We start from the raw sequence: 22923 nt of genomic DNA on the forward strand, positions 1-22923 counted from the left end.
GAAAGCAGGATAGAGAAGCGAGGTGTGGGATAAGGGTGTGTGGTGGTGGAGAGGGAGGGATAGCTAGAGATGGAGGGAGCAAGATAGAGGGATAGGGGATAGACTGATAGACTGCCACGAGCCTGCAGGTCCAGACAAAGGCATGGTTGTTTATGCTTCTGCTTGTAGTTACCATCTGATGGCTGCTACAACTGTTTATAAAGACAACCCACTGGCTAAAGACACAGATTAGGATGGTGAGTCATGGCTACTAGTCTTATGCCTGTCAGACCCTTAACATCATCTCATTCTCTCTCTGTGTCTCTCTGTCTCTACCTCGCTCTCTGCTGACAATCATTGTCAGTAGACCAACAAGTCAAGGAAGATTCATATATCAAAATATGACAATGCTTGATTTAAAAACCAATAAGCAAAGTAGTAGGACATGACACACTGTGGCGTCATTACAAGCCTGCATGATTCCAAGGGGCAAAGAGAGGACATAGCCAGCTCACTGTACGGCTCTTGCTAGTTGTCAGCGGGGTGAAGTTGGACTGTAGTGTACTGTACTGTATAAGACCTCTGCACATTGAAGCTGAGCTCCATTTCCTTCCCCCTGTCTGAGCGGTAAGTGGAGGAAGTGTATTAGGCCTAACTATGACCCATTATAGGCTGTGACTCATACATAACCATGGATCTGAAGGACAGGCACTTCCAGTATTAATGCCCCAGACAAACCATAGGGAACTAAGCCACTCCAGTAAAATATGTCCTGTGTATTGTCAATCAGGAGATTGTACTATGCAGATTGTTGGTAATTTGTCAACGATGATAGCAAGAGGGACGAGTGTTTGTGCGCATGTGTATTGGAAGACAAAAATATTTTAAACACCATTATTTATATATCGGACGCATTTGGTTCTATTCAAATCTACTCTATTGTTGTATTCTATTCCCCATAGTGTGCCAGTACAGTTTGGTACGGTTCACTCAGTTCGTCACGCTATGACCCTCCACAGTCAAAACCAATGAATTCCAGTCGACGTGATAACAAGGTAAAAAGCCCACTAAAGCAACCAAGGATATTAGCGGCTGGCTCCCAAAGAAAGACTTATAAAACCAAATAGCTTTGTCTGGTTCCTATAGACTAAAGGATGGCCCAATCCCACTTGGATCAAGAACACATTTTCCTTGTTATAATAACGAGGCTCTTTCAATTTCTGGATACCTGGGCTTCTCTTGTGTCAGTTTTTCCCCAAAGTCTAACTTAATTTCCTTTCAAATCCACTTGCACACATAAACTCTCTGCAATAACACTAAAAATAAAATGAACGTTTTTTTCTTCATACTTCTGTATAAAAAAGCACTTTTGAGATAATCAAGATCTGCTGCGCTTGGAGAGCACGTTAAAAAGTGCTTGTTAAAATAATAAAATAATGCGGTGACCTCTCACCCCTTAGATTTGGCTGTTTTCTCTGCTCTCTCCCTAAACCCCATGCAGATGTTTGAGCATCATGGCAGACTTGAAGCACCCCACTGTAAAGGTCTTGCATGGAGAAATTTAAGAGGCCGCTCCGACTCAAAACAGCTGTGAAGAAAGATGGGAGGGGGAGTCAGTGTATGTGTGTGCGTGTGTGCGTGTGTGCGTGCGTGCGTGTGTGTGTGTGTGTGTGTGTGTGCGTGTGTGTGTACATGAGTTTGTGTGCATTCACGTATGTGTTGGGGTGATACAATAAGCTTTAGAGCAAACGCCCCACCTCCCTTCTTATTCTGGAGTCCCTGCAGCCTCTTACAATAATAGCAAGAAAGAAATTCAAGGGATAAATGATCAACTAAATGAAATGCAAGGAAAACAGAGAGTCTTGTAAACTCTACTGTTGGCCAGTGGTTCACAGTGTGTTTGGAACAGTAGCAGCGATCAGATATGAAACACCACTAGAGGAATACAGTCTCTAAACCTATTAAATACTGACTTTTACCCAGGCCTAACTAGGGAACTTGAATTTTGTGCCAATCCTCATAGACATCAATGCATGATGTACACAGAAGTCTGAGTTCTGTGCATGGGTGTCTAGTCAGGATTCAGCCCACTTTAAAGAAATTAACTTCCTTGCCCCGCTCAGTAAATGTTTCCTTCTTAACTTACTCGGTTACGAAGAACATGAGTTATTAAGTGTTTTTCATGCCGGATCAAAACATGGTACACTCTTAGAAAAAAAGGTGCTATCTCGAACCTAAAAGGGTTCTTCGGCTGTCCCCATAGGAGAATCCTCTGAAGAACCCTTTTGAGTTACATGTATAACCCTTTCCAGAGAGGGTTCTACATTGAACCCAAAAGAGTTATAACTGGAAACCCCCGAAAATTCTACCTGGAACCAAAAAGGGTTCTCCTATGGGGACTGCCAAAGAACCCTTTGGGAACCCTTTTTTTCTAAGAGTGTACCATCCCTTGGATACAATAATTTGATGAGCTATGTTCTGCTCGTTGCCTCCAGGGCAGGCACAGTTTGATACTATCAACACTTTTCCAACCATCCATTGTTACCCATCAGCTAATATTTACTGAAAGCACTCAATCCAGCAATCTGGTACCTCAGTCGTTTTCTGTTAACCTTAAGTCATTATGCTTCTAAATTACTCTAACACCCAGCCCCGTGAGAATTAGCTGTCAACCAGGCTTTGGCATGGCTCACACATTATACAGAGAAACTGGATTGCAAAACCAGGTGCAAAAGTTTGTCGCTGAATAAATTGGCTGTCAACAATAATGATGCATATATGCAGCGCTGTGCGTGTGTGTGTGTGTGTGTGTGTGTGTGTGTGTGTGTGTGTGTGTGTTAGGCTTACGGTAATCCTGTACATAGTATCATTAAAAACATCCTGAAATCTTTGCTGTGACAGTTGTCCTTCCCTACGCCAGAGCGATAGGGTACTATAAAGCATTGGGGTCATTGAGACAACGGTTAGATAGAAACATTATTACAATAAGCTTCCTTCCAATTGATCATGAATATAAAGATACAGACTTCATCCCAATGCTCTTCAATAGATTCCTTTTATTAAATTCTTCACTCTACACTAACAGTAGATCCGATAACACTACTGGTAGATCTGAAAGGAACGTTGGATGGATGTAAGCAATACTGGAAACTCTACTAAGCCCATACAACCATAACATGTGTGATATATTCTGATGTACTAAACAGAAGAGCTCCAGAGATACACTCTATATACAAAAGTATGTGGACACCCCTTAAACGTAGTGGATTCAGCTATTCAGCCACACCCACTGTTGACGAATTGAGTGTATAAAATTGAGCACACAGTCATGCAATCTCCATAGACATTGGCAGTAGAATGGCCTTAATGAAGAGCTCAGTGACTCAATGTGGCACTGTCATAGGATGCCACCTTTCCAACAAGTCAGTTCGTAAAAATTCTGCCCTGTTAGAGCTGCCCCGGTCAACTGTAAGTGCTGCTATTGTGATATGGAATCGTCTAGGTGAACCAACGGCTCAGCCACGATGTGGTGGGCCACACAAGCTCACAGAACAGGACCGCCGAGGGCTGAAGCACGTAGCGCGTAGAAAAATCATCTGTCCTTAGTTGCAACACTCACTACCGAGTTCCAAACTGCCTCTGAAAGCAACATCAGCACAATAACTGTTTGTTGGGAGCTTCATGAAAAGGGTTTCCATGGCCGAGCAGCCGCACACAAGCCTAAGATCACCATGCGCAATGCGAAGCGTTGGCTGGAGTGTTATAAAGCTTTCCGCCATTGGACTCCGGAGCAGTTTGGTGGAGGAGGAATAATTGTCTAGGGATGTATTTCATGGTTTAGGCTAGGCCCCTTAGTTCCTGTGAAGGGAAATCTTAACGCCACAGCATGCAATGACATTCTAGACGATTCTATGCCTCCAACTTTTTGGCAACAGTTTGGGGAAGGCCCTTTCCGCTTTCAGCATGACAATGCCCCTGTGCACAAAGCAAGGTCCATACTGAAATGATTTGTCGATATCTGTGTGGAAGAACTTGACTGGCCTGATCAGAGCCCTGAACTCAACCCCATCAAACACCTTTGGGATGAATTGGAACGCCGAATGTGAGTCAAGCCTAATCACCCAACATCATTGGACTAGTAACCAAAAAGCTGCAAGTTCAAATCCCCGAGCTGACAAGGTACAAAATCTGTCGTTCTGCCCCTGAACAGGCAGTTAACCCACTGTTCCTAGGCCGTCATTGAAAATAAGAATTTGTTCTTAACTGACTTGCCTAGTAAAATTAAGGTAAAAAAAAAAGAAACCTCTCTAATGCTCTTGTGGCTGAATGGAAGCAAGTCCCCGCAGCAATGTTCCAACATTTAGTGGAAGGCCATCCCAGAAGAGTGGAGGCCATTATAGTAGCAAAGTACCATCTTCATATTAATGTCCATGATTTTAAAAATAGATGTTTGATGGGCAGGTGTCCACATACATTTGGTCATGAAGTGTACTATATAATACATAGAGTAATATTTCATTATGTGTCCTCTCCTACCTGTACTTTAGGGTTGTGTAAACCTGCCTATTCATTAGGGTTGTGAAAACCTACCTGTATATTAGGGTTGTGAGATCCCAAGTCTGCGTTGGCCAGCTCAGGGAAGTTCCTGAGGTCCAGGATGAAGGGTTCTGGGTCCTCCTCTGGTTCTGGTTTGGGCAGAACCCCCTGGGACCAGCCACGGCGTCGGGGTCTCTGAGAGGATGGGTTGGATGATGCCAGGCTCTGGAGCTGGTTCTGCTGCTGGAGGTCCTCCAGAGTCTCACCCACATCGCCACCCGGGCTAGCCTGAGATATCACCAAAAGAAAAAAGAGATCAATTATTTCATTTTTTCATGCATCAAAATGTTGTGAAATGTTCAGAGACAATAATCTTATAAATGTTGATACAAGATGGCATTTCTGTGGCATTACAGAACATTCCACACGTAGTTAGATAAGACTGAATGAACATGCTGAAGACTGACTGAATGAAGATAACAACAAATGAGCTAATTCAATTTCACATCATCATGACCTAATCGGAGGTGTATACTATGAAGTAAGCTAGATCTACTCAGGCTTTTCTAAAGACAGCCAGTTTCAGTTAGCTTCACATTCAAGCTCAGGCTTCATCCATACTACGATGGTCATGGCTCACATCAACAGCATCCTCCCGGATACCCTAGACCCACTCCAATTCACATACCGCCCCAACAGATGCACAGATGACGCAATCTCAATCGCACTCCACACTGCCCTTTCCCACCTAGACAAAAGGAACACCTATGTGAGAATGCTGTTCATTGACTACAGCTCAGTGTTCAACACCATAGTGCCCACGAAGCTCATCATTAACTTCTTCGATATAGGGGGCGCTCTTTTAATTTTGGGATAAAAAATTGTTCCCGTATTAAACAAGATATTTTGTCACGAAAAGATGCTCGACTATGCATATAATTGACAGCTTTGGAAAGAAAACACTCTGACGTTTCCAAAACTGCAAAGATATTATCTGTGAGTGCCACAGAACTGATGCTACAGGCGAAACCAAGATGAAACTTCAAACAGGAAATGGCCCAGATTTTGAAGGCGCTGTGTTCCAATGTCTCCTTATATGGCTGTGAATGCGCCAGGAATGAGCCTACACTTTCTGTCGTTTCCCCAATGTGTCTGCAGCATTGTGACGTATTTGTAGGCATATCATTGGAAGATTGACCATAAGAGACTACATTTACCAGGTGCCCGCTTGGTGTCCTCCGTCGAAATTATCCAGCGTAATCTCCAGCTGCGTGCATTTTACCATTTGCTTCAGAGGAGAAAGCCAACTGCCACGAATGATTTATCATTGAATAGATATGTGAAAAACACCTTGAGATTGATTCTAAACAACGTTTGCCATGTTTCTGTCGATATTATGGAGTTAATTTGGAAAAAAGTTTGGCGTTGTAATGACTGAATTTTCGTTTTTTTTTCTTAGCCAAACGTGATGAACAAAACGGAGCGATTTCTCCTACACAAATAATATTTTTGGAAAAACTGAACATTTGCTATCTAACTGAGAGTCTCCTCATTGAAAACATCCGAAGTTCTTCAAAGGTAAATGATTTTATTTGAATGCTTTTCTTGTTTTTGTGAAAATGTTGCCTGTTGAATGCTAGGCTAATGCTATGCTAGCTATCAATACTCTTACACAAATGCTTGTGTAGCGATGGTTGAAAAGCATATTTTGAAAATCTGAGATGACAGTGTTGTTAACAAAAGGCTAAGCTTGTGAGTGAATATATTTCTTTCATTTCTGTTGCGATTTTTATGAATAGTTAACGTTGCGTTGTGGTAATGAGCTTGAGGCTATGATTACGCTCCCGGATACGGGATTACTCGACGCAAGAAGTTAAGCTAAGGACCCTGGGACTAAATACCTCCCTCTGCAACTGGATCCTGGACTTCCTGATGGGCCACCCCCAGGTGGTAAGGGTAGGCAATAACTTGTCTGACACGTTGATCCTCAACACTGGGGCCCCTCAGGGGTGTGTACTTAGTCCCATCCTGTACTCCCTGTTCACCCACGACTGCATGGCCAAACACGACTCCAACACCATTATTAAGTTTGCTGATGATACAAGTGGTAGGCCTGATCACCGATAACGATGAGACAGCCTATAGGGAGGAGTTCAGAGAACTGGCCTCTCCCTCGATGTGAGGAGCTGATCGTGGACTACAGAAAAAGGTGGGCCAAACAGGCCCCCATTAACATTGACGGGCTGTAGTGGAGCGGGTCTAGAGTGTCAAGATCCTTGGTGTCCACATCACCAACGAACTATCATGGTCCAAACCCACCAAGACAGTTGTGACTATTCCCCCTCAAGAGACTGAAACGATTTGGCATGGGTCCCCAGATACTCAAAAAGTTATACAGCTGCACCATCGAGAGCATCCTGACTGGTTGCATCACCGCCTGGTATGGCAACTTCTGGGCATCTGACCATAAGGCGCTACAGAGGGTAGTGCGTACGGCCCAGTACAACACTAGGGCCAAGCTTCCTGCCATCCAGGACCTATATAATAGGCGGTGTCAGAGGAAAGCCCATAAAATTGTTATAGACTCCAGTCACCCAAGTTATAGACTGTTTTCTCTGCATCCGCATGGCAAGCGGTACTGGAGCACCAAGTCTAGGACCAAAAGGCTCCTTAGCAGCTTCTACCCCCAAGTCACAAGACTGCTGAACAACTAATCAAATGTCCACCAGACTATTTACATTGACCCACTCATTTGTTTTGTACACTGCTGCTACTCGCTGTTTAATATCTATGCATAATCACGTCACCCCTACCTACATGTACAAATTACCTCAACTAGCCTGTACCCTCGCACACTGACTTGTATGTAGCCACGTTATTGTTATTTTATTGTGTTACTTTTTATAATTTTTACTTTAGTTTATTTGGTAAATATATTCTTGAACTGCAATGTTGGTTAAGGGCTTGTAAGTAAGCATTTCACGGTAAGGTCTACAGTTGTTGTATTCGGCACACGTGACAAATAAAGTTTGATTTGATATCACACCTGGCAGTAATTCTAGGAGACTTGTATCTGTGGGTGCATGTTGCACATGGCTAGTCGAACGCTGAACTCTTTATTGAAACAATGCTGAAACATCAATCCATGGGCGAGTCATTGCCCCATTTTCATTTATGTCCAAAATGAAAAAAAGTTATCTTGCCATTTCAGCAGGCTATTGTGTCAAATAAGCTTTTACAAGTGCTCTCTTCATGTTATTACTTATCATTAATGTCTACTTTGTTGTGCTTTGGTGTGCTTATCAATGCACAAGCACCTTTTTTCCCCATTTCTTTCGATAAAATAATTGTATTAAGTCATTGTATACACAAGTTTTACTTTATGTGAAGTTTTAAATGCATTCTGTCATTGCTAAATGTGTAATGTGGTAGGTATTTTAACATGACTATTTTTAACACACAAAAAAACATTTGATTAATAAAATATTTAAGCAGTCGTCCTCAAATGAAGGGGAAAGATGACGCAATCTTTATGAGGGAGGAAATCTGATTTCATTGTTCCTCAACTCCCAGCTCAGACAGTTAATTCAGGATAAATGGAGTTAGCCTTGCGTTAGCCTGCTTGGGAGCAGGTAAGTTCTGAAGGATTCATTCCCATAGAAATTAAACTGGCTAAAAGGTGAGTCACTTTCATGATACCGGTTATCCTGAGTTGAATTCAAAGTTGACCAAAGTTACCTCTGTAAATGCTCAAACCTGATTCCTCGTATAGGGCTCTGAGACAAAGCAAAACAAAACACTTAACTGTATGGATGTTTCTGCACCACGCACTTTAATAACCACAATGGGCTAAGAATGTGTTCTTCACTGACTTGCCGAGTTAAATAAATCAAATGGAAATAAGTATCTGACTTCATTGTGCTGTCATGTTTAAAATGTTTATACAGTATGTATTATTCTTCATCAATCAGTCAATCAAAGTACATACAACTCAAGTCAAAGCTGTTTTACTCCACAAGGTATGTAGGTATCTGCTTTACAGAGAAGAGATTTAGTCAGTCTGTCAGTCTACATCACAGCTGGTTGGCGTTAGCAGTAATACCGTCTACAGGGATAGAGGTTAGGAGTGAAGCCTGGGATGGTACAAGCAGGTAGAATATCACACACACATACACACAAACACATTCACACATGTACACATACACACACACATGGACGTGTGCACGCACACACACACAAATCTCCATCATCTGGTTCACTTTAGTATGTAGTCCGTGAGTCTGGGCCGAGAGAGAGGCCTCTTGAGTCAACAACATCAAACCCAGCTGAGTCACTTTACACTGACTGTGCTTTGTCCGTCTGTCTAACCCATCTCTCTCTGTCTGTCTGTCTGTCTGTCTAACCCATCACTGTCTTTCTTCATGGTAGGATATCACACTGTACTGTTCTTATGGATATACAGTGGGTATCAGAAGTATTCACCCCCCTTAGATTTCTTCACATTTTGATACATTTACAAAGGGGTTTTGAAATAGATTGTAATATATTGTGTTTTTTGTGTAATTGATCTACACAAAATGAAAATCAACGCATTTTTACAAATTAAAAACAATTATAGTACATTTTAAAAATAAATAACTAAAATATAGTTGTTGCATAAGTATTCACCCCCTTTGATTAGGCAATCTTTAATAAGTTCAGGAGTGAAATGTGTCTTAACAAATCAAATAATCATTTACATGCACTCTGTGTGAAATAATAGGTTTTTTTGAATGACTACTCCTTCCTCTGTCCTCAATACATATAGCATCTGTAAAGTCCCTCAGTCAAGCATTGAATTTCAAGCACAGATTCAATTACAAAGACCTGGGAGCTTTTTGAAAGCCTCATAAAAAGGGCAGAGATTGATAGATGGGCAACAATAACAAATCAGACATTGAATATCTATTTGAGCATGGTCAAGTTAATAAGTATGCTGTGGATGACGTATTAAACCACCCAGACACATCAAAGATATAGTTTGATGATACATTCCAGTCCTGAACTGGAATGAAACAGGACTGGAATGAAACTGCTCAGAGATGTCACCCCGAGGATATAGGGGATTTTAAAACAGCTACGGAGTTCAATGGCTGTGATGGAGGGAACTGAGGATGGATCGACAAACATTGTAATGACCTAAGTGAGAGAGTGAAAAGAAGAATACAAATATACCAAAACATGCATCCTGTATGCAACAAGGCACTAAAGTAATACTGTAAAAAAGCATGGCAAAGGAATACACTTTGTGGCCTCAATACAAAGCCTTGTGTTCCAACACGTCACTGAGTAATGGTGGCTGCATCTGTCACTGCTTGAAAATCTATGGCAAAGGCTTGCAAAGTTCTTAGAGACTTACCCAAGAAGAGGCACAGCTGTCATTGCTGCCAAATGTGTTCCTAACATGTATTGACTCCGGGTTAATCAAATCAAATCTTATTTGCTAACTTACAAGCCTTAACCAACAACACAGTAAAATAAGTGTTAAGAAAAAATAAGAAATAAAAGTAACAAATAATGAAATGGCAACAATAAAATAACAGTAGTGAGGCTATACACAGGGGGTCCCGGTACAGAGTCAATGTGCGGGGACACAGGTTAGTAATTGAGGTAATATGTACATGTAGGTAGAGTTGAAGTGACTATGCATAGATAATTAACAGAGAGTAGCAGCAGAATAAAAGGGGGGACAAGGCAAATAGTCTGGGTAGACATTTGATTAGATGTTCAGGAGTCTTATGGCTTGGGGGTAGAAGCTGTTAAGAAGCCTTTTGGACCTAGACTTGGTGCTCCGGTACTGCTTGATGTGCGGTAGCAGATAGAACAGTCTATGACTAGGGTGGCAGGAGTCTTTGACAATATTTAGGGCCTTCCTCTGAAAGCTTGGCCCCATTGATGTACTGGGCCGTACGCAATACCCTCTGAAGTGCCTTGCGGTCGGAGGCCGAGCAGTTGCCATACCAGGCAGTGATGCAACCAGTCAGGATGCTCTCGATGGTGCAGCCGTAGAACCTTTTGAGGATCTGAGGACCCATGCCAAATCTTTTCAGTCTCTTGAGGGGGAATAGTCCACAATCATCTCCTTTGTTTTGATCACGTTGAGGGAGAGGTTGTTATCCTGGCACCACACGGCCAGGTCTCTGACCTAATCCCTATAGGCTGTCTCATCGTTGTCGGTGATCAGGCCTACCACTGTTGTGTAATCGGCAAACATAATGATAGTGTTGGAGTCTAACTATCATTCCATGCAGTCATCAGTGAACCGGGGCTGAAGGAGCTGAGCACGCACCCCTGAGGGGCCCCCATGTTGAGGATCAGTGTGGTGGATGTGGCGGATGTGTTGTTACCTACCCTTACCACCTGGAGGCGGCCCGTCAGGAAGTCCAGGATCCAGTTGCAGAGGGAGATGTTTAGTCCCAGGGTCCTTAGCTTAGTGATGAGCGTTGAGGGCACTACAATGTTGAACACTGAGCTGTAGTCAATGAATAGCATTCTCACATAGGTGTTCCTTTTGTCTAGATGGGAAGGGCAGTGTGGAGTGCAATAAAGATTGCAACATCTGTGGATCTGTTTGGGCGGTGCGCAAATTGGAGTGGGTCTAGGATTTCTGGGAAAATGGTGTTGATGTGAGCCATGAGCAGCCTTTCAAAGCACTTCATGGCTACAGATGTGAGTGCTACGGTCTGTAGTCATTTAGGCAGGTTATCTTAGTGTTCTTGTGCACAGGGTCTATTGTGGTCTGCTTGAAACATGTTGGTATTACAGACTCAGACAGGGAGAGGTTGAAAATGTCAGTGAAGACACTTGCCAGATGGTCAGCGCATGCTCGGGAGTACACGTCTTGGTAATCCATCTGGCTCTGTGGCCTTGTGAATGTTGACCTGTTTAAAGGTCTTACTCACATTGACTGCGGAGAGCGTGATCACATAGTCATCCGGAACAGCTGATTCTCTCATGCATGTTTCAGTGTTACTTGCCTCGAAGCGAGTATAGAAGTAATTTAGCTAATCTGGTAGACTTGTGTCACTGGGCAGCTCGCGGTTGTGCAGTCTGTAATAGTCCTTAGTAGTCTGTAACAGTTTGCAAACTGTGCCACATCCGACGAGCGTCAGAATTGGTGTAGAATGATCTTAGTCCTGTATTGACACTTTGCCTGTTTGATGGTTCATCTGAGGGCATAGCAGGATTTTTTTATAAGCTTCCGGGTTAGAGTCCCACTCCTTGAAAGCGGCAGCCTACCCTTTAGCCCATGTTGGATGTGGATGTTGCCTGTGATCCACGGCTACTGGTTGGGGTATGTACGTACAGTCACTGTGGAGACGACGTCATCAATGCACTTATTGATGAAGCCAGTGACTGATGTGGTGTACTCCTCAATCCCATCGGAGGAATCCCGGAACATATTCCAGTCTGTGCTAGCAAAACAGTCCTGTAGCTTAGCATCTGCTTCATCTGACCACTTTTTTATTGACCGAGTCACTGGTGCTTCCTGCTTTAGTTTTTGCCTGTAAGCAGGAATCAGGCGGATAGAATTATGATACAATTTGACAAATGGAGGGTGAGTGAGAGCTTTGTATGCCACTCTGTGTGTGGAGTAGAGGTGGTCTAGAGCTTGTTTCCCTCTAGTTGCACATTTAACATGCTGGTAGAAATTAGGTAAATTGGATTTAAGTTTCCCTGCATTAAAGTCCCAGGCCACTAGGAGCGACGCCTCTGGATGAGTGTCTTCCTGTTTGCTTATGGCTGTATACAGCTCATTGAGTGCGGTCTTAGTGCCAGCATCGGTTTGTGGTGGTAAATAGACAGCTACAAAGAATATAGATGAAAACTCTCTTGGTAAATAGTGTGGTCTACAGCTTATCATGAGATACTTTACCTCAGGCGAGCAAAACCTCGAAACTTCCTTAGATATCGTGCACCAACTGTTGTTTACAAACACACATAGACCACCACCCCTTGTCTTACCAGAGGCTGCTGTTCTATCCTGCCGCTACAGTGTATAACACTACCAGCTGTATGTCATTCATGTCATTGCTCAGCCACAACTCGGTGAAACATAAGCTATTACAAGCTTATATCAAGGTATATTCGTTGCTGTTTTAAAAAATAAACATTTTTTTGGCTCAGAGCTGTGCTCAGCTCTGTGTTCTGCCTCTGATCAAAGCCTTCTATCCACTGATCATGGGTATCCTGTCTTGACTCACGTCTCTGGCTGTGTCTCTAACACACGCAAAACAGATGTCCTCTCCCCAATCCCCTCCACAAACCACCCATACATGCATTCCACTTCCAACCTTTAGCTAGATTTCAGCATGACCAAAAACCAGAGTTCTGCAGCAGAAAAGGCCATTCATGGAACAGGTTCAGGTTGGGGCTTTACTTTAGCTGAGGTTGGGTGTTAAAACAAATGTATCCCAGTAGTCATAACAGAGGAGCCTGCCTTTGAATGAGTCAAGAATGGAGTTGGATACCTGGAACGCAACGTTCTGTGCCAGGAAGAATAACTATTAGTGGTGCATGAGTGGGTGTAGATTCACCAGGCACACGATACAATGAAAGGAAAGTTATTCCAGTCTTAACAACTTCCATCCAGATACATGACACAGAGAGAGGGAGAGAATGAGGGGAAGGGGGGGTGGAGAATACAAGATGAAAAAAGAGAAGATATTTTTTTACAGATCCATACATTAAACCTTATTACCAAGAGGCTACGCTACACTGTAGTCTATCCCCAGTACTCCTTTCTCTCTTGATAACATCATGACAGGTCGCATAAGCTACGTTTACACAGGCAGCCCTTATTGCCAAAACAATCTGATCTGATTGGTCAAAAGGCCAATTAGTGGCAACAAGATCAGAATTGGGTTGCCTGTGTAAACGCAGCCATAATGTATGACTGACTGATGGTCCCCTTCATAACTTCCGCCACTCTCTTTGGACCATTCACCTATCCCAGGTTGGAAGGAAACCGAAGAGCTAAGTTAGAGGCAAAACAAAATGATCCTGCTCAACTGCACACGACAGAGCCGTTGGGATGTGACTCTTCTAGCTCTCCTCCATATAAACATTAACATCACCAAAGCAACCTGTTCCACGGATAATAAAAAATATATATTTTCTCTCTGAGTGAAGGAGTGTAAATTGGGGGAAAGAGTTGGGAGAACAGAGCACAGGGTATTGATAGGGCTCCCTGAATTCATCGCGTTAACACACAAACACAGACACACATAGTAAACAGAGCGAGAGAGAGAGAGAGAGGGAGCTCGACCAGAGAATTCTTGGAGATCCACAAGAGGCATGGAGAGTTGGCCAGGAGAAACATCCCCTGGAAACCAACGAAGGCAATCACCAGAACAGAGACACACTCTGGGGTAGGGAGGCCAGTGTGTGTGTGTGTGTGTGTGTGTGTGTGTGTGTGGGCGGGTGGGTGGGTGTGCGTATCTATGGCTGGACGCCTGCCCGGAATCTGGCAGAAACTCTGAGAAATCTCTCATTGTCGGACTTATTTGTTCTTCTTCTCTGGCACCACGTCGGCGTGTAACTATCTGATTTGGTTGGCATTCCCCGATAGTATCACTAGCATAGCCAAACGTGTTTTATCCTATCTCTTCAATAAAGCAGTCTTTGTGCATTCTCATTGCAGACACTCACTGTAGCTATGGGTAGCTCTGGAAAGATGGCTAACAAAGGCAGCCAGAGTCCAAAAATAACACCTTGAATTACCAAACAAACCCACAGTGGCCCAACAATAACATGTAGTGAAGCATGATACTTTACCAAACCACCGCTTGGGCTCTGCTGACCTAACGGTGTTCTTGAGAGATAAGGTACCAAACCACTGCTAGTGCTCTGCTGACCTAACAGTGTTCTAGAGAGATATGGTACCAAACCGAGAGATATGGTACCAAACCACCGCTAGTGCTCTGCTGACCTAACGGTGCTCTAGAGAGGTATGGTACCAAACCGAGAGATATGGTACCAAACCACCACTAGTGCTCTGCTGACCTAACAGTGTTCTAGAGAGATATGGTACCAAACCGAGAGATATGGTACCAAACCACCGCTAGTGCTCTGCTGACCTAACGGTGCTCTAGAGAGGTATGGTACCAAACCGAGAGATATGGTACCAAACCACCACTAGTGCCCTGCTGACCTAACAGTGTTCTAGAGAGATATGGTACCAAACTGAAAGATATGGTACCAAACCACCGCTAGTGCTCTGCTGACCTAACAGTGTTCTAGTAAGTCGCTCTGGATAAGAGCGTCTGCTAAATGACTTAAATGTAAATGTAGAGAGATATGGTACCAAACAGGCACTAATTGGAGTTCCATGACTGGAGAATGTACATTGCCCTAAGGAACTAGAGTTGACTGTTAGACTGTAAGTCTTGCTGTTATGCTTCATATGAATCTTTCAGATCTATGTATGTGTAATCATGGAATATGGATGTGTGTGTGTGTGTGTGTGTGTGTGTGTGTGTGTGTGTGTGTGTGTGTGTGTGTGTGTGTGTGTGTGTGTGTGTGTGTGTGTGTGCGCGTGCGTGTCACACACTGTGTGTTCTTTAGCTCACCACACACTAACGCAGTTCCGTTGAAGCGTTAGTTTACATTTCTTCTTCATTAAAACCTGAAGCTGAGATTGCAGTGTGTACCAACCAGCATACGCAACCAGGCTGTAGTTTCATACCTGGATTATGGTATACAGTTTCAGCTTAACCTCAATTAGGGCGTCGGACAATTGAGAACTTTCCACTCCACACAGTCACCCCCTGTCACCATATAGAACAGCAACTTGAACTTCTGTACGGGATAAAGAATTTGGCACTCTCCGTGAATGTGGCATGGGCATCAGCTCCCCTCTAAGAGGGAGAACTAGCCGATCATTCCAGGATTATTTGGTTTAACAATTACCAGAGCCTCTCAACCCAATTCTACCCCTCATCCCTGTTGCTCAGCCTCCACACACACACGCACATGAAAGCATACACTCACACACACACACACACACACACACACACACACACACACACACACACACACACACACACACACACACACACACACACACACACACACACACACACACACACACACACACACACACACACACACACACACAGACATATATACTGAGTATAAAAAACATTAAGAACACCTGCTCTTTCCATGACATAGACTATCCAGGTGAATGAACAGGTTAAAGAAAGATTTTTTAGCCTTGAGACCACTGAGACATGGATTTTGTATGTGTGCCATTCAGAAGGTGAATGGGCAAGACAAAATATTTAAGTGCCTTTGAACGTGGTATGGTAGTAGGTGCCAGGCGCACCGATTTGCGTGAAGAACTGCTGGATTTTTCACGCTCAACAGTTTCCTGTGTCTATGACGAATGGTCCACCACCCAAAGGACATCCAGCCAACTTGTGACTACTGTACGAAGCATTGGTCCACATTGGCCAGCATTCCTTTGGAACACTTTCGACACCTTGTAGGAATGTCCATGCCCCGACAAATAGAAGCTGTTCTGAGGGCAAAAGGGGGGTGATACTTGATATTAGGAACATGTTCCTAATATTTGGAATACTCAGTGTACATGTACACATGCATGCTCACACATACACACATAAGAGAGTCACATCCAATACTGTTGCATACATTCCAGGCCAGAGTTAGGATAAGTAAGTAGCTGTTTGTGTGTAAAACAGGTGGTTCATGTTGCGTCCCTCAAACATTTAGCCTCGCCGGCTCCCTCTGAGCAATGTCAACCCAACCGCTCGCTCACTTTAATACAAATATCCCAGATACCCCAGCATGTCACAGAGAGAGATGGAGGGGGAAGAAAGGGGGAGAGAATGCAAAATCAGAATAGGGAGAGATTGTGTGAGAGAGGAAGTGAGCATGAGAAAGCGAGTGAGAAGGAGCATGTTTTCACACTCCGCACAATTCCACCCTGCCATTGTTGCTTTCTAAACTGGCGCTGTGCTACTTTTCGCCAGATTGTCAAATTCTCCAGAACATTCTTTCACCTTCCAGGCAGCAAGCAAGGCATGTTCTTGCCCCCTGCCGGGCCAACGGTGAGAGAGACCTCTGCTGTATCTAGTGATCTATAGACATCTTCTGTGAGGCTCAGTACATGGATGCCTGCATGGGGGAGTTCCACAGTTATACTGTTATAGAGCTTGGGCATCTAATCAAAAGTCTTCATCTTCCACAAGAAAACAGTGGAGACATAAAATCAGTTTTATACGAGAAACAGGACCTTTGTGCAAAGGCGCTGCTTCCATAATCAGGAGGTGCTGGTTGTCATGAGATCATCTAGAGATGGTTTCCTTGACCCAGATCGCACCTATTCCTGTACTAAGATTCATGTTCAATGGAGAATGTTCATTGAAAGTGCTTTTTAGTCTAGGACTTGGGACTGGGACCCAGGAAACTGCATGGCCCCTTGTGACTGAGCCATTAACCAAAACTCTCAAGTTAACAGACAAAGAGACAGATAGAATGAAGTCAGTGCTAGGGTGAAGGATATGGGGTTTCTGTGTTCTGGTAACACCCAATAAAATCCAGAGGTAGAAATATAAGAGGACCAATGAAATCAGATTCCCTCCCTCTCGCAACGATTGCATCATCATCCACTTCATTTGACGAAAACGACTGATTCAATATTTTATTAAGCAAATATTTGTGCGTGTTCAAAATTAGAGCAATATCCACCGTCGTAGTATGGATAAAGCATGAGCTGCAACGGGAAGCCACAGTAACTGAAGCTGGCTAGCTTTAGAAAACCCTCAGTAGATCTAGCGTCAATCGTAATGTCCCCCTCTGGTATTTACATCTCTCTAACTTAAGTCAAACCACATACACCGCAGCTCAGCTGAGCTTCATACAGCAGATCTCCGCCATGTTATTCATGTGTTATGAGGTATGGTGAATCAGAAAAAGAGAGGAGACGAAAGAAACTCAAAGCACCTGTGTGGATAGCGAAAGAGAGGGTAAAGAGGGTAAGTCCTTAAGAAACACCAATTACTTGCATGGTCATTTATCATTTATTCGCACGTAATTACTAAATCAATACCTTCAAGTCCTCCTCTTGTGTTGAAATTCTCTCCCGTTGTTTCTGTGTACTTTACCTTTAGTTAACGTGTGTGTTCGTAGTATCAGGACTGTAAAATGAAGTGGTCTCTCTTTCAGCATTAAACAACGTAGTTACTTGTGAGGTACCACTGCATTGGACGACTCCATCCAATGTAGACAAGAGTACATTTCTTTGTGATTGTACCCCGTTTTTACAAGGTCCCACCTTCACACTTACAGGGTAGGTAGGAGGTAAGAGGGATGTAAAATGAGACCATTGCTAATACCATATACACTGAGTAAACAAAACATGAAGAACACCTACTCTTTCCATGACATAGACTGACCAGGTGAATCCAGGTGAAAGATATGATCCCTTATTGTTAAATCCACTTCAATCAGTGTAGATGAACAGGAGGAGGCAGGTTAAATAATACTTTTCTGAGACATGGATTGTGTATGCGTGTCATTCAGAGGGTGAAAATTTGTATTTATTTGTATTTATTTAACCTTTATATAAATAGGCAGGTCAGTAAGGAACAAATTCTTATTTAGAATGACAGCCTACCCTGGCCAAACCCGGACAACATTGGGCCAATTGTGCACTACCCTATGGAACTCTCAATCACGGCCGGATGTGATGCAGCCTGGATGGGCAAGACAACAGATTGAAGTGCCTTTAAACAGGAGGGACCCTGGGCATCTTTCTTTTGGTGGTTTTCAGAGTCAGTAGAAAGGCCTCTGTAGTGTCCTAAATTTTCATAACTGTGACCATAACTGCCTACCGTCTGTAAGATGTTAGTGTCTTAACGACCTTTCCACAGGTGCATGTTCATTAATTGTTTATGGTTTATTGAACAAGCATGGAAAACAGTGTTTAAACCCTTTACAATGAAGATCTGTGAAGGGTCCTGAAAAAGGGACGTTTACATACACAAACACACACACACACACACACACCAAGGATATAATAGTTTTTTGATTTTATATTAGTTTTTATTTCTATTCATTTTTAGATTTGAAAATAAGTTTAGTTTCAGTTAGTTCTCAGATTTCATTAACACATTTTTATTTGGTTTCAGTTTGATAAAAACATTTCTATTTCATTTTTATATTATTTAGTTTTAGTTTTACTGTTAGAGACAGAAAGGATAGTACCCTATGCATGGGGGCAAGGAGCCATTTACAGTTGAAGTTTTTACAGTTTACACACACCTTAGTCAAATACATTTAAACTCAGTTTTTTACCACTTCTGACATTTAATCCTAGTAAAAATTCCCTGTATTAGGTCAGTTAGGATCACTTTATTTTAAGAATGTGAAATGTCAGAATAATAGTAGAGAATGATTTATTTCAGATTTTATTTTGTTAATCACATTCCCAGTGTGTCAGAAGTTTACATACACTCGATTAGTATTTGGTAGCATTGCCTTTCAATTGTTTAACTTGGGTCAAACATTTGGGTGAAATTTGGGTGAGTTGGTGAATTTTGGCCTATTCCTCCTGACAGAGCTGGTGGAACTGAGTCAGATTTGTAGGCCTCCTTGAGCGCACACGCTTTTTCAGTTCTGCCCACAAATTGTCTATAGGATTGAGGTCAGGGCTTTGTGATAGCAACTCCAATACCTTGACTTTGTTGTCCTTAAGCCATTTTGCCACAACTTTGGAAGTATGCTTGTGGTCATTGTCCATTTGGAAGACCCATTTTGCAACCAAGCTTTAACTTCCTGGCTGATGTCTTGAGATGTTGCTTCAATATATCCACATAATTTTCCTTTCTCAATGTGCCATCTATTTTGTGAAGTGCACCAGTCCGTCCTGCAGCAAAGCACCCCCACAACATGATGCTGCCCCCCCAGTGCTTCACGGTTGGTGTGGTGTTCTTCGGCTTGCAAGCCTCCCCCTTTTTCCTCCAAACATAATGATGGTCATTATGGCCAAACAGTTCTATTTTTGTTTCATCAGACCAGAGGACATTGCTCCAAAAAATATGATCTTTGTCCCCATGTGCAGTTGCAAACCGTAGTCTGGCTTTTTTATGGTGGTTTTGGAGCAGTGGCTTCTTCCTTGCTGAGCGGCCTTTCAGGTCACGGTCGATATAGGACTTGTTTTACTGTGGATATAGATACTTTTGTACCCGTTTCCTCCAGCATCATCACAAGGTCCTTTGCTGTTGTTCTGGGATTGATTTGCACTTTTCGCACCAAAGTATGTTCATCTCTAGGAGACAGAACGCCTCTCTTTTCCGAGCGATATGATGTCTGCGTGGTCCCATGGTGTTTATACTTGCGTACTATTGTTTGTACAGATGTACGTGGTACCTTCAGGCATTTGGAAATTGCTCTCATGGATGAACCAGACTTGTAGAGGTCTACAATTTATTTTCTGAGGTCTTGGCTGATTTCTTTTGATTTTCCCATGATGTCAAGCAAAGGGGCACTGAGTTTGAAGGTAGGCCTTGAAAGACATCCACAGGCACACCTCCAATTGACTCAAATTATGTCAATTAGCCTATCAGAAGCTTCTAAAGCCATGACATAATTTTCTGGAATTTCCAAGCTGTTTAAAGGCACAGTCAACTAAGTGTATGTAAACTTCCGACTTCAACTGTATGTGTTGACAGCCTATAGTTCTTTTTTTTGGGGGGGGGGTGTCACTTCATGCCACCAGAAGGCAATAATAAGGTGATGGTCATAGGTTTGGTTAGGTTTACATTATAAATACATTTTAGGCATCGTTCCAGAGCTTAGACATTGCTGATGCCTGACAGATCTTACAACGCCTGTATAGGTATATTACGAATCACCTAACCACACTATGTTATAGAAATCTGTCAGCTGATGACACAGTTGATGACGTTGCCTAGTTAAATAAAGGTTTAATAAAAAATAAGTTTTCGCTTTTCTTCTCTGGTGAAACACTGCCATCTATTGGCAGCATTTACCTGCAAGAATCAGAAGTTCGAAAACCCAATATATTTTTTAAACCTCCTTTGATTAAAAAAAAATACAAAAGCTGAACATCATTTCTACTTTTTTGTTTTACTTTGAGTTAGTTTTGAAGTCAAAGATAATAGCTTGACTATATTTTTAGTTTAGTTTTAGTTTACTATAATAACCTTGACACAAACACACACACACACCCACACACACACACACACACACACACACACACACACACCCTTTAAACCTCCATGCTCATATGAGACACCTCTTTCAAAGTCAATGAGATCTCATCATCTTGCCATGGTAGCCAAAATAATGGGTAACTGGGCATTTTTATATATGACCCTAAGCATGATGGGATGCTAATTGCTTAAATAATTCCTAAACCACACCTGTGTGAAAGCACCCTGCTTTCAATACACTTTGTATCCCTCATTTATTCAAGTGTTTCCTTTATTTTGGCAGTAATCTGTATGTAGTAGTAACAGGGCTGTAAAATTACGTGGTGTCTGTTTCCAGGTGAATACAATGTAGTACCAGCACGTTGGATGACTCCGTTCCATGAAGACAACAGCAAATCTGTCCGTGATACTACCCTGTTCATGGTACCACCTCCACACTTACGGGGTAGATATGAGTTAAGAGGACTGTAAAATGAAGCTGTTGTTAATACCATGTAAATACCAGATACTGTCAAGTTTACTCCAGTACAATGTAACAAAGTGATCCAGTTTGTCAGTGTTTTTTTATACAATTGAGACAAGCACACAAAAGTTTGTTTAATGAATATCAACCAAACAAACCTAGCTAGCTAGCTAAGTAGCAACACATTTGTATTCACAACCATATCAAAGACCTAGCATAATAACAAAAGTGAAATGCATAAAAAATATATGTTTTTTTAAATGTCTGTGAATATGTGTAAATCATTTTTAGCTACTGTACATACAAAAATATTTTGTATCTACATGACATGAATATATATCATATGATTTAATATGATTAAACAGAATGACTGCATATATCCCTATCATGAGCTAACATAGATGACTTGCAGAAATTGCTAGCAATCTGACCATTTCACTTACCAGAAAAAGTGCCACGAATAAACTGTAACTATGCGTAAATGTAACTTTCCACAAGCATGTTATCAATTAAAGGGCATGTAGCAGCTATTTCTCAATGCCAAAAACAAGTATAATTGTAACTTAGAGCACCCCAAGAAAACATTCCCAAATTACAAACTCTTAATTCAATTTTTTTAATACTCTAATATTGTTCTAAATTGGGTTTGTTTGGTTTCCATGCTCACTCTTCATATACTTGTGAGTAAAAAAAACAACAACAACAACAAAAAGCGTGGGTCAGTGGTATGGAGCTAGCTAGCAATTGTATTTTTATTCATCAAGAAGCTTTGTGTGGTAGCAGGGGGTAGCAACACTTGCTATGGAAATGTGAGTATGCCTCTATTATCATGTAAATGCAACACTGTGTAAAGTGGGATACAGTTGTGAGAATGAGGTCGGAGAATTGGGCATCTACTCGCAAATTTCGTCCTTGAGAACTTCCATGGCTATCAACAATAGAAGGAGGGCCTCAGCAAAATGTTGCTTTTCAAAATGGATGCTGTCCTTACCAACAATGTGGCCTATAAAGTATCACAAACAGCCAGCAGCACCAGCAGAGACAAAGCATTATCAGGACTTTACCGGGAAAGTGAAAGAGCTAACTTACTACCTCTATGCTAACCTTAGCTAGCTCTAGAGCTACCGTATTTAGCTCACATCTTCCATCTAAATAACACTGATTAATGCTAAAGTAGCCAAATTAACATGTCAACTGCCAACTGTTGCTAGCTAACTGCTGATACTGTCATACTATAGATAGTACAAATCTATGGGAAAAGAGTAATTTGGTCACAATGGAGGTCAATGTTTCTGTATAGAGCCTGTGGCTGGGGCCCCAACTGTGTGTATGTCTATGTGTGTGGATAGCGAGCTAAACCGAAATGCAAAGCTTTGGCCATGTATTAGATCGTGGATCTGGTGGCATTTCAGAGAAAGGAGACAGATTTTCTTTAGAGGGGTGGATTTTGTTCAATTGGAACGTTTATTTCTATAGCTTCTGGCTGTCTAGAGCCGCTGGCTGTCTCGTTGGATGGTGTCTAGCATTGGGGGAGTTTTCTATAGAGCCTGCCTGCAGGCTAAATTGAAATGTGACACTTTGGTCATGGATCTGATTGCAGATCTGGGGTCATTGAGAAGTCCTGGAGACACGCTTTCTATGGAGGGGTGGTTGTGGATTTTGTTAAATGGGAAAGTAATCAATGTCACAGTTGCTTCTTGTTAA

The 22923-nt window shown here is 42.4% G+C and overlaps 1 protein-coding gene across 1 annotated transcript in view; it reads right to left on the reverse strand.

Annotated features, from left to right (window-relative positions):
* ism2a (isthmin 2a) overlaps nucleotides 1–22923 on the reverse strand; it is a 71392-nt gene that overhangs the window by 42723 nt on the left and 5746 nt on the right. The window contains 1 exon segment of the mRNA XM_064927545.1: nucleotides 4570–4803. Coding sequence (XP_064783617.1) covers nucleotides 4570–4803 — 234 coding nt within the window.

This window comes from Oncorhynchus masou, chromosome 21 (genome assembly GCF_036934945.1).
Source record: "Oncorhynchus masou masou isolate Uvic2021 chromosome 21, UVic_Omas_1.1, whole genome shotgun sequence".
Lineage (NCBI taxonomy): Eukaryota > Metazoa > Chordata > Actinopteri > Salmoniformes > Salmonidae > Oncorhynchus > Oncorhynchus masou.